At 42.1% G+C, this 20,520-nt stretch overlaps 1 protein-coding gene across 2 annotated transcripts in view; it reads left to right on the top strand.

Moving 5' to 3' along the window:
• SYTL3 (synaptotagmin like 3) overlaps positions 1–20,520 on the top strand; it is a 46,527-nt gene that overhangs the window by 8,808 nt on the left and 17,199 nt on the right. For both annotated transcript variants that reach the window (XM_053294333.1, XM_053294341.1), the window contains exons 4-7: positions 8,069–8,120; positions 12,180–12,246; positions 14,543–14,615; positions 18,751–18,878. In XM_053294333.1, the coding sequence (XP_053150308.1) occupies positions 8,069–8,120; positions 12,180–12,246; positions 14,543–14,615; positions 18,751–18,878 (320 nt within the window). The remainder of the gene's footprint in view (positions 1–8,068; positions 8,121–12,179; positions 12,247–14,542; positions 14,616–18,750; positions 18,879–20,520) is intronic.

A 20,520-nucleotide genomic window follows, 5' to 3' on the forward strand; every position in this document is an offset into this window, starting at 1 on the left:
TTGTGATTATCAAGAGAGATTTATACTATGAATATCAAGAAATTCAAGAAAGATAAAGACCTCATGAAGGAACCTAATAGGGAATTTCAGAAAGCTGTTAAAAGAGACAAGGAGCAATGTCAGGGGCGCAACAAGGCTGGAGTGGGCCCAGAGACAAAATTGTAAAATGGGCCCCTCACTGATACAAACACACTCACTTCACAAGTGACTTGCCTCTGGGGGGGCCCTCAAGGCGTGGGGGCCCCTAGGCAGCCGCCTCCCCTTGCCTAATGGTAGTTACGCCCCTGAGCAATGTCTACAATGACATCTGTAAAGACCTTGAGGATGGAAATACACGGAAAAACCAGGAATGTTTTCCAAAAGATCTCTGAACTCAGAAGGAGGTTTCAACCTCGGATTGGTATGTTAAGGGATACCAAAGGACAGATAGTAACTGATTCAGAGAAGATCAAACAGAGATGGAAGGAGTATACTGAAAATCTGTACAGCAGGGACATGAACATCCAAGATACCCTAGAAGATATTCCCTGCTTGCAAGAACCACTAGTACGGGAAGATGAAGCTAGATCAGCACTCTGGTCATTACCAAGTCGAAAGGCTACAAGAATTGATGGAATAGCTACAGAAATATGACAGGCAACAGAATAAGAATTAGTTAAGGCTCTTACCAAACTATGCCAGCAAAGCTGGAGAACAACATAGTGGCCAACAGATTGGAAGAGGTCAGTCTACATAACCATACCAAAGAAAGAAGACTGCACAAACCAAAGAAAGAAGATTGCACAAACCATCGCACAATATCCTTAATTTCACATGCTAGCAAATTAATGCTTAGGATCATCCAACGCAGATCAGAGCACTATGCAGAAAGGGAAATGCTGGATATGCAAGTTGGTTTCAGAAAAGACTGAAAAAGAACAAAGCTGGACTTTTCTTGTTCAAAAAAGAACAAGATACATCATTGCTGACGCACACTGGATAATTGAGAAAGACAAAGAACACAAAAAAGAAGTCAATATGTAAGTCATTGACTGCATAAATTACCAGGCTCAAACTCTCATACTTCGGACATATTATGCGGAAGGCCAGTTCCCTTGAGAAGTCCATAATGCTAGGAAAAGTTGAAGGAAAGAGAAGAAGAGGACGACCAGCAGCAAGGTGGATGGACTCGATTACGGCAGCAATGAATGTACCACTGAGAGACCTTAAAGGCCAAGTTGAAGACAGATCATCCTGGAGAGAATCTAGCTAAGTGGTCGCTAAGAATTGACACCAACTTGACAGCACTTAATCAATCAATTGTGAATATGAAAGATGACTAAAGAAAACAAAATACAAAAACACAGCAATGTGTCCTGAACAGATCCTCTGTGGAGGCAAGGAAAATGTGTTGGGGATGTGTGTGTAATGACCGGAAGCAGACAAAGGAAACTCAGCAGCTTGGCCTTTCTGCAGCAATATTAATACAGCTAAAAATAAAATGGATAGGACAGAGATTGAAAGTAGGGAATCTGCATATTTTCCAGCTGTTTTTTACTTTATTGCACTGCAGAATGCAACAGAAGGCATGGTGATGGTTTTCTATCCTCTAAGCAACAGAGAGAGAAGACTCAAAGGACTGCCTTAGCAGAAAAAAATTAGATCTCCAACTGATTAACTGGACAAGAGTTGTGAATAACAAATGTGCAACTAAAGAATACAATCAGGTTCCTAGTAGTGTCAATGCAGGGGTGGGGCAGGAGGGCCATTTGGCTTGGGCCTCAAGCTCAAAAGGGGCTTCAAATTGTGTGTCTTTTTTTGGTGCCTTATTTTGTTTTTTGTGCCATCGTTTTTTATTTTTATTATGGCTAGGGGCCTCAAAAGCTGGAAGTGCCCCAGGCCTCTCTGGATTGAGAAGGTCTAGTCATAGCCTAATGAGGCCGAGTCCCTCTATCTCTGAATTTTTTGACTTTTAAAATTATTTTAAGGCCCTTCTACTTGAACTGATGTATGCAATGTTTAGGCAATATTGTACACCGTAGCTCAGTCAGAAGGAAACATGCCTTTGGTTTGCTATATGATGGAAATACTTGTGACCTTTAAAATTTATTACAAGTATTGGATTGACCAAAAAACCCCACCAAAACCCCCAAGCCCTTAAGTCAACTTATACTGTATTTTGTGTTTTGATTGTTTGCATTTACAGTGTTGCCTCTCAGTGAACCCTAGGTTTCACCACTGATCTCTGCGTATTGCCTTGGATACAACATCTGTGACACAGAATAAGATGTTGATTTAATTGAAATCAGTGTGAGGTTTGCTGCTAACTTTCATAGGACCAAATAGAAATACATCTTACACAGAGGGAGCTTTGCTTGTTGGAAAAGGAGGATACCAATGTAAGATGAGAAGGATGTCCAAAAATATTTTTTTTAAAGCCTACTTTTGAATGTGAGAGAACACATTCAGTAATCATCATACACTCAACATAATATCAAATATTTCAGAGAACGTGTATAAGTTGTTCTAGTCAGCCTCCTTTCCTTTCACTGTCTCTACAACTGGACTAAATTTGGTTCAAATCGAGGTCCACAAGTTAGATCTCTTGCACCTCAAATGTTCATGCATGCGCCATCTTGGATTGGGGTGGATGACATCTTTACAAACTACATCACTGAGGTATCCCTGTGTGTCACTCAGTACAACTGTCCCGAATTTGGTTCAAATTGGTTAGACTGTCTACAAGTTAACCCATTTGCACCTCAAAGGTTTACACATCCACCATCTTGGATCGGGGTGGATGACATCATCACAAATTACACCATTGGGGCATCCCTATGTGTCCCTACATCTGTAGCAAATTTGGTTCAAATTGCTTAAGTGGTTCACAAGTTAGCCCACTTGCACCTTCAAAGTTTAAACGTCCACCATCTTGAATTGGTGTGGATGACATCATCACAAACTATGCCATTGAGGTGTCTCTGTGTGTCACTGAGATTGCAACTGTACACAATTTGGTTCAAATGGGTTAGACCAGGGATTCTCAATGTGTGGGTCCCCAGATGTAATTGAACTTCAACTCCCATAATTCCCAACCAAAGGCCACTGGGGCTGGGGATTATGGGAGTTGAAGTCCAATAACATCTGGGGACCCACACGTTGAGAAACCCTGGGTTAGACAGTCCACAGATTAGTCCGCTTGCACCTCAGATGTTCATGTGGCCACCTTCTTGAATTGGAGTGGATGACATCATCACACACACCACACCATTTGGGCATTCCTATATGCCCCTACAGCTGTAGCAAATTTGGTTCAAATCAGTTAGGCAGTTCACAAGTTAGCCCACTTGTGCCTCAAAGGTTATGCGTCCACCACCTTGGATCAGAGTGGTTGACATCATCACAAACTGCACCATTGGGGTGTCCCTATGTGTCCCTACAACTGTACCCAGTTTGGTTCATATTGGGTTAGATGTTGCAAAGGTGATAGTGGGGGACACACACAGAGAATGCGGGGTGATCTCATAGGCCTACTGGAAAGTAGGCTAAAAATGTCAAATAAATATGCTATCCATTACTTATTTATTGGAACTTGTGTGGCGCATGTGATGCCACTGTGCCCCGGAGGTGAATATTTACTAATAACATGGATTACAGCCCTAGCCATCAAATACCTACTTAAAAGAAAGGCCTCACACTGCTCCCTAAAAATGCCCAGCTCAGGGCTCTGGAGAATTTCTGGGGTAAAGAATTCCATAAATGTTGACCAGTTTCTGGAAATTTGTTTCTGCACATTTATGAATCTCAAACTTGTTAAACAATAAGCAATAAACAATAAACAATAAGCAATTAGTTAAAGTTAAAGTTAAACAATAAGCAATTAAACAATATAACTTGCCAGTAAAAGGAATGTTCTCTATGGATTTTCTTAGGAGAAGAGGTTATTTCTTCATTATGTTAGTCCTAAACTGCTTAGGATCTAGATTGTACCTGCAGTCCTATTGGAAACACGTGCAGGTTCTAAAGCAAACCTACACAACTTGCAACCCACCAAACCTCAACCCAGGCAGCCATGTGTTGTGGCCATATAGATACTTGACAACCATGCTGAAGTGCACCAGTTACAGCTTCAGTCATCAAAATGATCAAAAGTATGAATTCAAGGTACTGTATTTAATAGAACTGCGTGTTTCATCTTTTCTTCAGTATACATCTTCTCCATGTCAGTCTGGTTCATTTACATTATTAAGAGAATTAAGCATTCTAAAGTGCATTTATTTATTTAAAATATATTTAGAGAGAGAGAGAGAGGAAAGTGGCATACACAAATCATCAGTAAAGACCATAGAATGCAAAATAATTAAGATATCTAGATTTAAAAGACGCCAAGAATAATTTCAGCAAAATCCTGGATTCAGAACAGCAGCAACAAGATAATAAAAAGTGTTAGAAACTGTTAAAAGCCTAGATGAAAAAGTACTGTAGGTTTTAACTTGTATTGTGAATTATGTAAGAGTTGCTGCCTTCTTTGTTTATTGGGTAAGGCGATTCACAGATAGGGTGTCTTGAGTAGACCCATTCCCCAGTTGTTATCCCACAGGAGTTGTTATCCCACAGTTGTTATCCCACAGGAGAAGTGCCTCTGATAAAGATCTTAAACTTCAGGCAGGTTCACAATTAAATTTAAAATTCATATGACATATAAAGGGGGACCTTTTTGCATACAGATATGATGAATAGTTATATACTGCTTTTCAGCAACAGTTCCCCAAGTGGTTTATACAGATATAAATAAATTAAAATGGCTCACAATCTTAAAAAGAAACATAAGATAGACCAGCAACAGCCACTGGAGGGATGCTGTGCTGGGGATGGATTGGGCCAGTTGCTCTTTGCCTGCTATGTAAAGAGAAGTAACACTTTAAAAAGGTGCCTTTTTTGTTCAGTTTGTTCAGAACAATTGGAGATAATTTTGTGGATGCAGTTTGATGTTACAAAGACCTTTGGATCTAAAACTCTCTATTGTGTGACAGCCCTATCAATTATTGACTGTTTTATTCTGCATTATGTGTGTTAAGCTGTGGTGTGTTGACCTACATCTAGTACTTTATGCCAAATTTCCTAGCTTGCCATGACTGATGGTTTAAAACAAAACCGCACTGATTGTGTTTTGAATTATTGTGAAGATAGTTGGGTGAGAGTAAAGACCTTTTAAATATATATATACACAAGATATTAAAAAATATAATTCCAGAGTCTGATCCTAGAACCATTGCATTCTGTTATCCTAACTGCTTTAGTAGAAGCTGCTAACTTACAAATCTACAGGGACAATGTCCCCTTTTGATTTTTTGTTAATCTGATGAAGTTACTCAGCCTTGAAGTTTAATTTATTGGTATAGATATCATTCTTTAAAATGCCCTTCAATAAAACACTTAAATCAAGAAGCTCATATGCCAATATTACAATTCCTACATGAACGTTTTGTAGTGTGCAAAAAAAAAAAAAAACCTCAAGAAACTCCTGCTCATAGAACTAGTCTGAACAAATGGCTTAATACAGAGAGATGTTGCTTTCTTCTTCCTGGAGATTGAGAAGGAAATTAATAGGAAGTTGAGATCTTTTACTGGAATCTCTTCCTGTTGGTAAAACAGCATGTCAGTTTTTGAGCAGTAGCAAGAATGTGAGTGCTGTAGAATCCAAGGGAAAGAGTTGTGGTATGCAAGGAGAAGGCAGTGGAGTGGAATGAGGAATATTAATAGTTGAATGAAATAGATATTGAGGCTATTCTCACGATTGATGAAAACCGGGCTAAGGGAGCCCAGCCTGGTTTCCAGCGATTGTCAGAGGCCGCCTAATTCCCCCTCCCCTTAAATTAGATTAGCGGAGCAAGTGTCTGCTAGCCCCGTTGCCCTGATCATGAGTCACCATGGTGTGACTCCATGCTGCGACTTATAAGGAAACCCCCGATCGGGAAGCTAGAAAAACCTCCCGGCATCATTCTGGGTCTTCCGGGAGCCAGGTGGCCCCCTATCCCTGCTGCCCCAACCGGCTCCATGATGGAGCCAGTAATTGTGTGGGTGGCTGATCCAGCCACCCAGGGAGGGCTCTGTGATCGTCTGTGGGGAGAACGGGTCAAGCCCGCTCTCCCTGCCAAAACCCATCTGGCTCTGAACACTGCTTGTGCATAGAGCTCATTATGTACAGAGAGGCAGACTGCTTTTCAGAGCTCTTGCTTCTGGTTGTTTGTTAGCCCCGCCTATGCTCAAATTTCTTATGGTGCGGGTTGACCCTCTTGAAGCAAGAAGAGTAAATTAATGGACTAAGAGAAACCAGCAACAAACTGAAATCACAAGTACTATTTTCTGTTAATTGCCTTTCCAGGGAAGCAATCTGCATTAATTGTTACTTGGGCAACATGAGCTTCTGGCACAGGGGAGTGATGGAGTGCACCAGCTAGGGCTGTCTGTCAGTCAGCTAAAACGGTTGAGTAGTCACCTGCTTTTAAACTAATGAATCAATTCATTGATTTTTTGGATTGTCTTGATTAAGTTGATCTGTCGGTGATGCAATGCACATAACTCCTCAACTCTCAACAAAAAGACTTTTTATTGTGCTACCCTCCCCAAAGTTGGTATACATAAATAAAACATTTCAGTGTAACACACCATCCTCAGTTAAGCAAACAAATGAGCTCAGATAAAAACCTCCTTCATTCCCTAGCTGCTAAATTCCTTAGATGTGATGACTCTCTGTTCCATGACTGGCGGAGAGATATTGAGTGGGTGGGTGGGGGGGAGAGAGAAGGGGAATCACCTGACTCTTCTCAGAGGCCAATAAATCTTATGGCATCAGCCAGTGCCTTCCCAAGCATTAATGTCCAGTCTCGGTTTTTTAAAATAAATAATGCTTCCTTTATTTTCCTCCTTTGTAGGTTCCTTTCAATCCCCAAAATAGATATTTTAGTAGGCACAATTTTGCCTCCATGCTTTTTCCTCATATGCAATGACCAGGCTTTTGTTCTTTGTGTACTGATTAATTAAATGCTCATATTCTTGATACTCAAAGGGGCTTTTTGAGATATTTGATTGCTTTTATGCCCCCTTGCCAAGTCTCCTCCAACCTCTGGCACTGCACTGGTGTTAGACATTATGCTGGCACAGGGGTGGGACATCCTGATGTGTGGCTTGGTGTCCTCTTGAGATAATCATAGAGTATAGTGGATCTGGAGCAATGGAGTGTGTTTGCAATAGGTTTCTTGCACCATGCACAACCACTTACCTATCCTGCAGGTATAGCTGGACACAGAAGTTAGTAATTGTGTGAAAATCATATTTATTCATTTTATTACATCATAAGATAATAGTTGCCTTCTACTTTGTTTTTGTTAATAATGTATTGGAGGCAGAATGATTCTCCTTATGAGCAGGTGCAATAGCAAACTTGAATAATTGATGCCCCCCCCCTTGAATTATTACTTGAATCACATGGATGGCTTATCTGTTGGATGACTGTCATACCAAAGCTTGATAGACTGATAGAAAGATTATTATTATTGATAGAAAGATTATTATTATTGATATAGCACATAATTACTTATGCAGATTTTTAATGGTTCATATGTGTTGGGTGTAAAAAGAGAAGGCACCTGCTGATCTCCTGCTCCCCACCCCGACAAAGTGCCCTGAAAGCTGACCAGCTACTACTGGGAGAAAGAACATGCCTTGGGTGGGGGGCGGTGGCATTGGGAACCCAGCACACTGAGCCCCATCCCCATTGTTCAAAATGTGTTGTATGTTAAAAGAGAGATGTACTGCTTTCATTTCATTGTATCACTTAATTGTTGATCTTTGTAATTTACATTTCTAGAGTCCATTGTTGTACACTGAATGTGAGCCAAAATAAGGGGGGAACCCACTTGTTAAAAATTGGTAACAAAACTTTTTGAGTTTACATTTTTGAGGACTGTTAAGGACAGACAAAGCTGAAGTGTAGCACAACGTCTGTCGACACTGAGGCAAAAGGAACATATGAGTACAATTTTATTGCTATCAAATGACCTTGGTGGGTTCTTTTCTTGTTTCATAGGGAGACACGAAACGGCTGGTGCAAAGCTCCTGACATTTTATCAAAACCTAAGGTAAGACAAGAAGGTCAGCTTGTTCTACAGAAACGGATGCAGTACAAGGAGTGTATTGTGCAATGCAAAATAAGTTGCCCCTAGAAGCTTTCATCAGGGGTCAGTATTTAATGTTGGAAACTTATATATGAATACAATACAATGAATATTTATATACCGTGTTTCAATTAAATTCCCCAAAATGTTCTACATAGATATAAACAAACAAATAAAATGGCTCCCTGCCTCTAAAGGGCTCACAAATAGATATATATATATTTATTTATATCTAGGTAAACTGATTTGGGAACTTCAGTTAAAAAGTGGTATATAAATATTTTTTGTATTCGTATTCACAATCTAAAAGAGAAACATAAAATAGATACCAACAGCAACAGCCACTGGAGGGATGCTGTGCTGGGGGTGGATAGCGCCAGTTGCTCTCCCCCTGCAAAATAAAGAGAATCACCACTTTTAAAATGTGCCTCTTTGCTCAATTAGCAGGGTATAATACAACAAGCAGAGCTATGAAAATATTTTTGGTCCTTTTGCTGCAATCTTTGAATGACAGGTCAGAATGAAATATTTCAATAAACACAAGGCTTCTGCCAAAAATAGCAGCCTAATGTCAAGTGAATCCTGCCTCATCATCTAGTATTGCTTTCATACATACACACACTGTGTCTTTATGCTGTGTGCTTCCCTGCCCCTGCAAGCAATGAGCAGGTGACAGTGTGGAACACAGGGGTGAGGAAATGCACAGATTGATGGCATTGAGGCACAGGGCAAACTACTATAGAGGAAGAGAGAAGACTGACACATGGCTGCCATTTTCCACGGCAGACCCATTGTTACCTTAACATTTAGCTCCACGCTTAACCTGGTGGTGGCCCTTGTGGTCACAGAGGATAGTAAAACAAAGTCTTAGATAGCAGAAAGAAGTCTCATGATCCAATAATTGTGTCCCAGCATCCTCTTTGATACTGGAAAGATCCTAGGACTGAGCTGTACTGCTGTATACCAACTTGGGTGGGATAGAAAATGGCTTGGCTTAGCCCTGCCTCCATTCTAATTTGAAGCACATTGGCTGACATCCAAATTAAGCTTCCACTGATGCACCAGAGTTTTCTGTTGCATCCCCCAATCCTCAGGGAGATTGTTTTGGGGAAAGCACAGAGGGAAGGAGAGATTTCCAAAATTCAGCCCCTCCCTCACAACAGAAAACTCTGGTGCGTTGGTAGAGGGTTAGTCTGGATATGAACCATTATTTGGCAGTCTCTTGCTATGATTTCAGTTGTGGATAAATGAGGAAGAGTTGGGTATTATCCCTGTGTTGATGACACCCAAGCCCAAATCTCCAGGGCCTTTCCCAGTCTGTGGGCTTAACCATGGAATTAAGTGGGGTAAAGTAGAGCAAGTTATGAGGTAATAAATCAGCCGCATATAAGCGCAATAATTTGAAGCAATCTGGGGGTCATTAACATAGGGCTGCTTTAAACTGTACGTGTGCAAGGGTGGATGCACCAAGCAAATGTTTATTTTTTATTTTTTATTTTAGCAAAAAGTGAGGCTTTAAGAAAAGCTTGCTTATATTCACCATAAAATATCACTGGGAGTCAAACAGAGTCAGGAGGCTTTTCAAAAGGGGAAAAAAACCCACATTTTATTAAAAGATGAAAACAAAATATACCATGCGGGTGAATAGAATGATGTTCTGCAAGATCACCAAGCAAATGTAAAACAAAACCAAATGAAAAATATGAGGCTTTAAGAAAAGGCACTCTATCAGCATGGCCCCTCCCTACATCTCAGAAGAAACTTTGGTATATATTAGATATATCAGAGTATCCCAAAAAGCCACTGTAAAAAGTGGAATTTTATAGCATGGTGGGCTAAGCTTCAATGTGGAAAGAAAAACCCATATGGAATGCTCCCTGATATCTTGCACAGACTCCAACTTAAATTCGCCCGATGTGTGAACACACACATAAGAACAGCCCCGCTGGATCAGGCCCAAGGCCCATCTAGTCCAGCATCCTGTTTCACACAGTGGCCCACCAGATGCCACTGGAGGAAGCCTCCAGGCAGGAGTTCAGGGTATGCCCTCTCTCCTGCTGTTATTCATCCTGCCTCTGAGGCTGGAGGAGGCCTATAGCCCTCAGACCAGTAGTTGATAGACCTCTCCTCCTTGAAGCTGCCTTTCTGTGGTGAAGCAAAGTAAAATCTCTGTCTGGGAATGGCCCTGATGGCTTCACCCAGCAGTTTCATGTCAATGTTAAACAGTATGGAGCCCTGCAGCAGCATAGCCAAGTTTGTGGCACTGTGCTATGGCTTCTGGTGTCGTCTTCTGCCCAGCAGTGCCAATGGGAGCTGCTGTGCTCACACAGTATGTATGGTGTGGTAGGGAGCCCTCTGACAGGTGGCAAGTTGTGACCTCCCATTAGCACTGTGGCCTTTAAACCTGATTCTGAGCACTGCTGTGCTTGCTAAGATAAGGCTGTAAAGTGGATTAAGCTGTACATTCTCACATTTCAGAATGTACATTCAGTACATTCTTGCTTTACTTCTTTTTAACTTTTACAGCTGTACTGAGACAGTAAACTTAAAAACAAATACCAAGACAGACACGAATATGACAAAATATTCTGTGGAAAGGTTATTCATTTAATGCTTATGACTGGAAGGTCACTTCTCAGCAAAATGCTTAACCATACATCTAATCAGGCCTGCGGTTGATGGTAAATATAGCAGGACCTCATTCATTTTGCCATAGACATGTCTGGTACATTCCCTTTCCCATATATCAAATTATAATTTGATAAATGGAAATGTTACAGTTCTCTAAAGGTTCTGAATATTTAAATGTTTGTTAAAATTCTATCTATATTATTGTTTAGAGTAGTTCATGTATAAGAAAAATATTGGTTTTGTTTTAAAGACTCTTGGCTGCAATTTAACACTTCTGAATGTAGGTACAGTTGCCCCTTACAGTAGTGCACTGTGCTTCCTTATATGCTGATGTTCTAACTACTGGCATAAAAAAAAGTTTTTTTTAAAAAAACAACAGCAACAACAACAACAACAACAACAACAACAACAACAGGAACATTTTGACACCCAAAGATGTTAGTTGCTGAGCTTAACTCCATTCAAATATCCTTCGTATGCTAAATGTCAACATAGTAGTTCATTTACCAGTGTGAAATGAACATTTTAGATAAAACTATAAGTCGAAGTCAATGTAAACTTAGGTAGGAGGGCATAGGTGGATCTTGTATATTCATAGAATGTTGGTTTTCTTCCGCAATTGCCTTGTAGGTGACTGGCACACTAACATGCCACCATCCTAGACATCCAGATGCCAGATATTAAGTGTGCTGATCCTCCTACTGATTATAATAATCCAGACATACTTAACAGGATCAGCACAGGGAGGACAGCAAACTCTGGGGAGGTGGGGTGGAGCTCAGTAGCTGTAGAGCCTGATGATAGTCCTCTTTAGCAGGTTTGCAGCTACCATTGCTGCAGAAGCTCAGAGTATGCACAGAGCTGTCTATGGGATAGTGGACATATGGATCAATAAGTTTGCCCGTGCTAAGGTTACATGTTTGCTCACATCTAAGTGGGAGAATCTTATTTACTTCAGGAGGTTGACAGGGTCCCTGGTTTGGGTCTGATCTGTTTGAAAGGTTAGAAGACCTTGGAGTACAACCTACTCAGTTATGACATCTCAGTTATGAGACTTCAGGTCTGGAAAGTCTGTTGTGCCTCCTTGTGATATACTTTTAGGCATCAGATGAAGACTTCTCCCTCTTTAGTTTGGTAGGTGTCAATATTTTATTACGGCTCTATTTCAATTGTGTTTGTGATGTGTTTTATGCTGCATATTATCCTTTTATCTTTATAATGTTTTTTTTATTGTGAACACTCTTGGACAATCATCAGAATGATGACTGGTACATTTTTAAGTCAAATGATAAGTACAGTTTAAAAAGTGGGATGAGATTGCTATAGTGAACAGAACATTACAGAAAGGTACTTACACCTTTTTGGTTACATTTGTTTCTCTTAAATTCTCAGTAACATTTCTGTGGTTCCTCCAACTCCTCCTCCATTCATGGAAACCGCTGGTGAAGTTCATACAGAGGTAATGTATATCTGTCTTTCAGCTGGATAGACCATCTATACATTCAGCTCTTTATTTTGTTAACCAATATATCCCTTATGCAGAATGGGTTGCACAACTTTTCTAGATCCCTTTTCCAATTCCCATATATTTTCCATATATGTTAAACCCCGCAGAAAGCAGGGGTTGATGAGGTCTGATTGCAGATCGGAGGGGCAGGCTACTGAGGACTGCAGAACCCTCCCACTATCCATTGTTCATCTCCTGCAGCCTGTCTCCTGATGTTGCTTTCCCCTCAGTTAGGCTCCAATATAGGAAGTGATCCCAGCTAGGAGAAAGGTGCTTAGGGAGAGTGTCTTAGCTAGGAGAGTGTGCTTAGGGAGATAGGTGGCAGATGGGAAAGGGTTCAGTGCTCCTTACCTACACTGCAGGATCCCTCCCTACTTCTTATGTGATGATCTGGTTTAAACTATTATCTGTCCAGCCCTCAGTCTAGTGAGTATAGATCCCAAACACAACTGACATAAAGAGTGTGAAAGGTCATGAGTGGCTGCAACTCTGTTTTCTGTATCTATTTGCTTGATCAATGAAATATTCACAGGAAGTGGTTATGGCTCACCATGCTTTGCATGCCGGAGGCCCTGACATCTACAGTTAAAAGGTGAGGAGAAAGACATCTGCCTGTCAATCTGGAGAGTCATTGCCAGCCAGAGTAAATAATACTGGGGGCTAGAGAGACCAATGGGTCTGACTTGATATAAAGCATTTATATATAAATGCTTTTATTTATATAAAACATTTATATGTTCACAGCCCAGTTCAATTCACTTCGACTACCAAATAGCCATGTTACTTTTGTCTTGAGCAGTAACACTGCTATGATGTCATGGTAGACATGGCAATGTCTTCAGAGGTACACCTAGGTAATTTTGGAGCCTAGATGTAAAGGCTTTTCGAGGCCTGCTCACCCACCCACCCAAAATTTTTAACACATTACCAGCATCATGTTAGGGCATGGAGTTGCTAACTAATTACCTCCTTGGTGCTCAAAACCTTGGTATGGGTCAGGGAGTGGTGAAGAACAGCTGTAAGTGAGTGACACCATACATTAGAGTATGTGTACGCCAGGCATGTGTCCCATCGATAAAAGTGGTTATATTTTTCATTTGATTTCTCTATTATCTGTTTTGAGCCTTTGGGGAAAGTGGTTTGTAAATACTGTATCTTAAACAAAAGAGAAATGTTATGTATCTTATGATTTAAAAACAACCACCAACCTATGGATAAAAATGGAATACAGCCATTAATTGTATGAGCACGAGTATTTTCTGAGTGATGAAGATTGGGAAAATTCAGCCCTCCTACTGTGTTAAGAAGTTGGTGCTGAGGAACTAAAGCTTGATTTAATAGCTATTGTGGATTAAAGTCGTTTGTATATAAGCTGTGACTGCCCCAGCAATCTGAGAGTGAGAAAGCGTAACCAAGGGCCAATAATCTTTGCAGCATCTCCTCAGAGACCCACCAATGCATGGAATGGCATTATCCTCCTAAATTTCTGTGACATTCCATGGGTTGCCACTTTTAAGACTACAAGTTCTTGCAGACTGCAATAAATTATGCACATCCAAAGCTCCATCTTACTGACAGACCGGTGGCTCCTGTAGAATTCTGCACTCCTTCCTATCGGGATTTTACCTTCTGGCCACACACTGAACAGAGACCTCACATGATTTTAGCAGTGCCACCTGCTGGCCAGTGCTTACGTTCAGAGAAGAATCTGTTTCATTTCCAATACTACTTTTGTGGCAAATGCAGGTAACATCCCAGTAGGAAGAGCACAGAAGCCTACAGTACTGTCAGTAAGACAGCACTTTCAACTGGCACAGAAGCTTTCAGGATTGTGCAATTTATTGCTGATTAGAAGAACCCTAAAACTAGGTTGTATACAATGCACCATTTGAATTTGGCAAGTCTGACATGGATAGTGATTGTTTCTTCAATAAAAATGAAAGCAAACATTATAACAGTAATCCAGATGTATTAATTGCTTTTATTTGTAAGATTATTGCAACAGCTGTGTGCTGTGGTAGATGCAAAGAACTAATGGAGCTCTCTGTCCTTTTGCAAACAGTTACAATTCCACCAACTGCATGCCAAAAGATTTGCCCATTGTTGGGCAATATCGTGGCTAAAGAAATGATAGCTGTATTTGAGTTCTGCACACATGCTTCCTCTATGGTTTCGAAGGCCATGTGACATAAGAAGCCTTGACACCGCTCCTTATTAATCACTTTATCTTTTTCCTCTGTATTTGCAGGAACATGACCTGGGTAAAAGTTTCCATAGGTCTATGGAAAACCTGTTTCTATCTTTAACCACAAACATAAAAAGTAAGTGTTCTTAATTTGGCTTGAGGGCCTCTATTCTTAATGAAGGATGAACTGTCAAAGAAAGGGATCTCAAAGTTAGGGATCACCTAATGAAAGTTAGAGTGCATTTAGATATACAGGAGTCTGGGGGGGATTCCTCCTCTTGCAAGGTGATTCCAACTTCCTTCTCCCTTTCTACTGCAAGTAACAGGCATCCTTTTTTGAAATTAATAGTTGATTTGATATTTTTCTCATTTACAATATATTCAATTCCATCCCCATTATCGTTGTATCCCACCCTCTTACCCACTCACATTTCCATATTCATCCAATGAATAAAGGAAGGAAAGGAAAGCAGAAAAGGAAAAAGATGAAGAAGAAGAAAGGAGGGGTGGGGAGAAGAAGAAAAAAAGAAATACTGTAACAGATTGGTGCTTAGGTAGATCAGCAATAAGGAGAGTTGCTTCCGATTCCAATGCTGATTTAGTCTTCAGTTTGCCTTTTCCCTCCAGGCAGTTTTTGTTTGTTGTTCCATTTTTATGTTTAGAAGTTCATTCCATGCCTAAACCAATGTACATTTTAAGGAGATAATGTTTGAGTTCAGGACTGGGGGATACGTCTAGTTTGAGACACTGGCCAACATGTTTGCAGTCGTAAGCCAGTCCTTCTGATTGGGCCATGCTGCTGCAGGCATCTAAGGGAACACCGGCAGTTTTGCACAGGAGCACAACTACGATTGTTTCCAATGGAAGCTGTGTTCCTGAAGGGCAGGTGTGTGACTTAAGCATTTGTGCTCTTGCACAAGACCACTAGAGCTTCTGTAGATGCCCGCAGCTGTGCGGGCCAGTTAGAAACACCGGCATAAGATTGTGCACTATGTTGGCCACTGAAGTCAGAATGGTCTGACATGCTAGTTTCCTAGATATTCACAGTGAAAATTCTGATTCAATCCTACGAACCACTAAAATTAATTGCAGTTGAATGTATACTTATCACATAGCACAATTGGAACCCAAACTCCCCCCTCCCCCACTTTTCAGGGGAAAATGCAGAAGCAGGCAATCAACACTAGATTTTAAGTTGTACTATGAGGCTATTCCTTCGATCAGCCAAAACTGGGCTAAGAAAGCCAAACCCGGTCTTGGCTAATCGTCAGAACCACCAGGAGCCACGAAGCTCCTCGTGGCAAACCCACTTCTAGAGCCCACCTTTAAAATGAGGTTAAGGGAGCAAGCTCTCCCTTAGCCCCATTTTTTAAAAATTGTCTGCCAGCCCTGGCTGCTTCCATAATGCATTGGAGAGGAGAGCTGGTCTTGTGGTAGCAAGCATGACTTGTCCCCTTAGCTAAGCAGAGTCCACCCTGGTTGCATATAAATGGGAGACTAGAAGTGTGTGAGCACTGTAAGATATTCCCCTTGGGGGATGGAGCCGCTCTGGGAAAAGCAGAAGGTTCCAAGTTCCCTCCCTGGCATCTCCAAGATAGGGCTGGGAGAGACTCCTGCCTGCAACCTTGGAGAAGCTGCTGCCAGTCTGTGTAGACAATACTGAGCTAGATAGACCAATGGTCTGACTCAGTATATGGCAGCTTCCTATGTTCCACCACACTCTTGCGTAGTGAATTATGGGAGTTCCGGGGCCCCCCCACATCCCTGCTGTCGGCAGCAGCCAGCAATTGTCTGGGCAGGTGATCCACCCATCCAGCCAAGCAACATAAATTGTCTGACCGGGAGGTAAGCTTCTTGAGGCTTCCTCCTCTGCCCCTTCAATCAATCGTAAGAATGGAAGAGATTGTGAGAAAGGGCTCTATATGTCTCATTATCCCACCCAAGCCCCTCCAATCTGTAACTAACGTTGCATGATTTATTTAAGTGCAAGTTACTGATGAAGCTGTTTCCAGTGTCTTGCCAGCTGCCTAGTCATTTGCCTTTTCATTAAGGTCTAGTTCATAGAAGTTTGATGTAGGGAGGATACAGTCTATTAGTGGCATAGGGCCTCATCTAGGAAACAGCCTGTAGTTATTCTGATTATAGCACAAAACCATATGATAGATAGATATTTTATTTCTGCCATTGACCAGTGTGCAAAACCATATGTGCTGTATGCAACAAATGTTGCTCATATTGGAAATTTCACAGCAGGCATAGTACCTTGTGGTGTTGCAGAGTAATTTCCCCCCAGAAACGGTAATATGCCACTTCTTCATCTTCTTTAATCCTCCTTATTATAGAACATATCTTAATAAACAGTTATATTGCATTTTCTACAGGAAATGATTGGATGGAGCTTCTTTATGTATGTGTGTGTACCATGGTCCATTTACAGCAAGTAAAAGAATTTCTTTTCTTTCTGTGGATATAAGAGTCCTGTCTTTTGGCATCAAGACAGAATGCAGCCTACACATAGTGAAGCACATTTTCTTCACTCACCATTTTAGGCTAATCTTAAGGGAAATGTCAATATTTACATTTTCGCTGCATGACCATGCTGTGACTTCTTTATAAGCAAGTAGCACATTGATGCCATTTGTTCCTGTCAAGTCTGATAATAAACAATTCCCCTCATGCAATTGTTTGCACAGTATCATAAATTTGTATGGGTTAAAGACTGACTTGTGTCAGAGGGCCAGTTTGTACGTTAAGCTACAGTCCTTTTTTGAGGCATTTACATTGGTGCTCATTTGGGTGAATGGATTGAGTGGGAAGGAGATGCTGATCACTAAAATGCAGCCATATGTGCTGGACCCATGCCAGAAGACACATGGCCATGGCTCCCTTGCCCATGTCTGTTGCATGTTTACAGCTGCCCAGTAGAAAGGTGCCCAAATCGTTTCGGTGCCTCATTAGAGAGGCGCCGAGATGATTTGGGCGGCCGCGTCCTAAACATTTTGGTGGGGAGCAAGCAGTAACTTTAAGAATGAGGCACGCAGGTCCTTACCTGCTCCTCCACTGCTCTGCTACTGTTCCAGTCACGGCACTGTCCTTCCCAAAGGGCTGCACGCAGCATGCACGGCAGCCATTCGCATGTTCAGCATGGTGTTGCTGACCATGCAAATGGCCGCCACCATGACAGAGCCACACACTGCCTTTTGGGAAGGACAGCACCATGACTGGAACAATGGTGGGTCAGCGGAGGAGTAGGTAAGGACCAGCGTGCCTCATTCTTAAAGCTACCACTCTCTGCCCTCCGTCCCTCGTGGCTGCCCGATTCAGGAACATCCCTACTGTCTCCTCCTCTTCCACTTCAAGGTGTTCATCACAGCAAACACCAGTATGCAGATGACTGCCCCATGAAGTGTAAACTGGCTCTTAGTTTATTATTTTTCTTTAAAAATAATCCCCAGCTGGACACAGAATTAACAGAAATATTTTTTCTAAAGCCAGCCAGTGTCTGTGAAATATTATGCCAATTGCTTGTGTTCCATACCTTTTCATTTTCGTATCTTTAAATATTTTACAGCAGAGATCTTCTGTCAGCCTAGTTCTGAGACAAACATGGACTTAAACATGTGGATAAATGTAAAATATATTAACAACACTACCCCCTCCCTCAAAAGATTCATATCTGACTCATAACCTAAAACCCTGCAAGACATTAGATTAGTCTCATGAACATGCTAGATATGTTTAGCAAGGTTTTTTCTGTTGTGAATTCTCTCTGGTAAGAGATACCCTTCTATTACAACAGAGTGCGCTGAGGCACAACACAGCGGAGTCTGCCTAGGCATGCATGTATGCTGAGAGTAAAAGAAACTTGGAGCCTGTTCATAGTTTCAAATCAATATAAGGAGTCTTTATTGGAGAACTCCATTCTAGGTAGGAAAGTGGAGAGATAGGATCTCTAATCTAGCTAGCTAGCTGGATTCAGAGGGATGGTTTCTGCATCTCTGCACACATGGTACAGGGAGAGAGGAGCACGTGTGTTGCAAGGGAGAAGAGAAGGGAAGAGGAAGAGGCAGGCAGGCAAGAAGTCCCTGAGAGTAGCAATCTACATATCAAAGGTATAGTGTCAGAGTAGTAGAGAAGGGATGACCAACGTCTTGACCCCTCTAGCCCTCTGACTCACTAATCTGTCCCCCTCTGTCACTGAGACATGAGACAGTGCAGAGTCCTTCACTTCCAACATTTTCAGCCCACCTTATCTCCTTTTTTCATTCCAGAAATCTCAAAGTCCCAGAATGATATGACAGCTGACAACGGTCTTCTAACAGCAGATTATGGGCAAGAGATGGCTCCAAGGAAGGAGAGAAGGTCCCAGTCTGATACTGCCATCAATATTATATCCAAGGTATTTGGTTCTCCACATACACCATATTTCAAAGGACTGTTTAAAAAGTGAATGTGTCCTAGGAGCCTAGCATTCTCTATTATAAAAACAACTCCACATTCTGCAACCAGGAAACACAGTTTTATGAGTTGAATGAATTATATAAAGTGAGGTGCACAGACACAGCAAAGTAAGAGAGAGAACACAAGCAACTCTTGTAGTCATTGCAGCCCCTTGAGCCTGCTGAAAAGGCATTGTTGAAGGGCCATTGGCAACAACACGGGCTGCATTTTGAGAGTGTTCGGAAAGAGAACCAGGAAACCAGACAGAAGGTAGCTTCCCCTAATGGACTTCTGCCTGGTTGATAAGCTTTCTCCGTGCAGCCGCCCACAATGCAGCCTGTGTCATTGCCAAGAGGCCCTCAACCCTTGGCAATGCCTTTTTGGCAGTTCAGAGAGCTGCAGCAGCAGTGAGGCCACATTTGCATGTAACAGGGACCCAGAGTTGCAGGGGCTAGAGGTTTCCCTCTTGTCATGTCTGAATGCATGCAATTCTGGTCCTGTTCCTTCCACGACCTGAGGTTTTGTTTTGGAGACTCCAGTTTGCACCCTCGGTTTGTAATGAGTTTCACTGCTCAAAACCAGGGTTCCATGGAGCCTCTGTTGCATTCAAATGAAGCACTGGGGGCCGCATTCAGCTGGACTGGAGTTGAGGGAGGAGGTTCTTCCCTCTCTCCCTGTGTGATTGGCTGTGTGGGAAGCCTGCACAGCCAGTTTCCCCTCCTCTCTACAGTCTCACTGATTGCAGAGAGGATGCTCTCCGTTTCATTCGAATCGGGCAGGAGAGTGGGGGGGCACCCCCTCTTGTGGCACACTGTCGCATACAGTGCGAGAAGTGTAGCCAAAGTTCTCCCCATCCATCATCTCTCTCACTCACTCTCCTACCGCTCACACACACATACACACACCCAGGCCAGCTTGTCACAGCCCCCCTTTGCTACTTACCCCACTCAGCAGTGCACAAGCCAGAGATGCCTTCTCTTTCCTCCATCCATCCCTCTCCCCCTTTTAAAAAAGCCAGGGAAGGGAGCGGAAGTGTTTTGAGCCACTGAAAGTGGACTAGAGGGTTTCTATAGTGATGCTCTAGCAGCCTAGTCCACTTCTGCTCCCTTCACTGGCTTGAGTGGAAGGGGAAGGAGGGCTTCTTGGATCAATTATTTGCCCAGGAGTGTGGTGCCATTCAGCAACAAGCTGCTCCTTTGGCAGTGGGTGGCAGGGGGAAGCATTCAAACAATTTGCTGCTCCAGGCAGCTGCCTCTCTTTGCCTCGTGGAAGGCCCAACCTCACTTGCACTAACTCTCTTCTTCTGCCGGCAGTGTGTCTGTGTCTGGGAGTCTGAATATTTACATAATTGTGATTATTTTCTGTCCTTAGTTCATTGTTTTACTTCCCTCACCCAGAAGACTAGAAAAGGAGATTAGGAAGAAAGCCCCATGTGACCTGTGGTGTACATAGGGAGCTTCTACATGTGTAGGCTGCCCTGTTAATATCAATGGAAGTGGAAGTTCCATGCATGTAAATGGATATGCATGCAGGTCTGTGGCCTCTCTGAAGTAGAAGGGGAGGTCCCTTTGAGTGGGAGAATTCCATGTAACTCTCTTAAC

Source organism: Hemicordylus capensis, chromosome 1 (assembly GCF_027244095.1).
Source record: "Hemicordylus capensis ecotype Gifberg chromosome 1, rHemCap1.1.pri, whole genome shotgun sequence".
NCBI lineage: Eukaryota > Metazoa > Chordata > Lepidosauria > Squamata > Cordylidae > Hemicordylus > Hemicordylus capensis.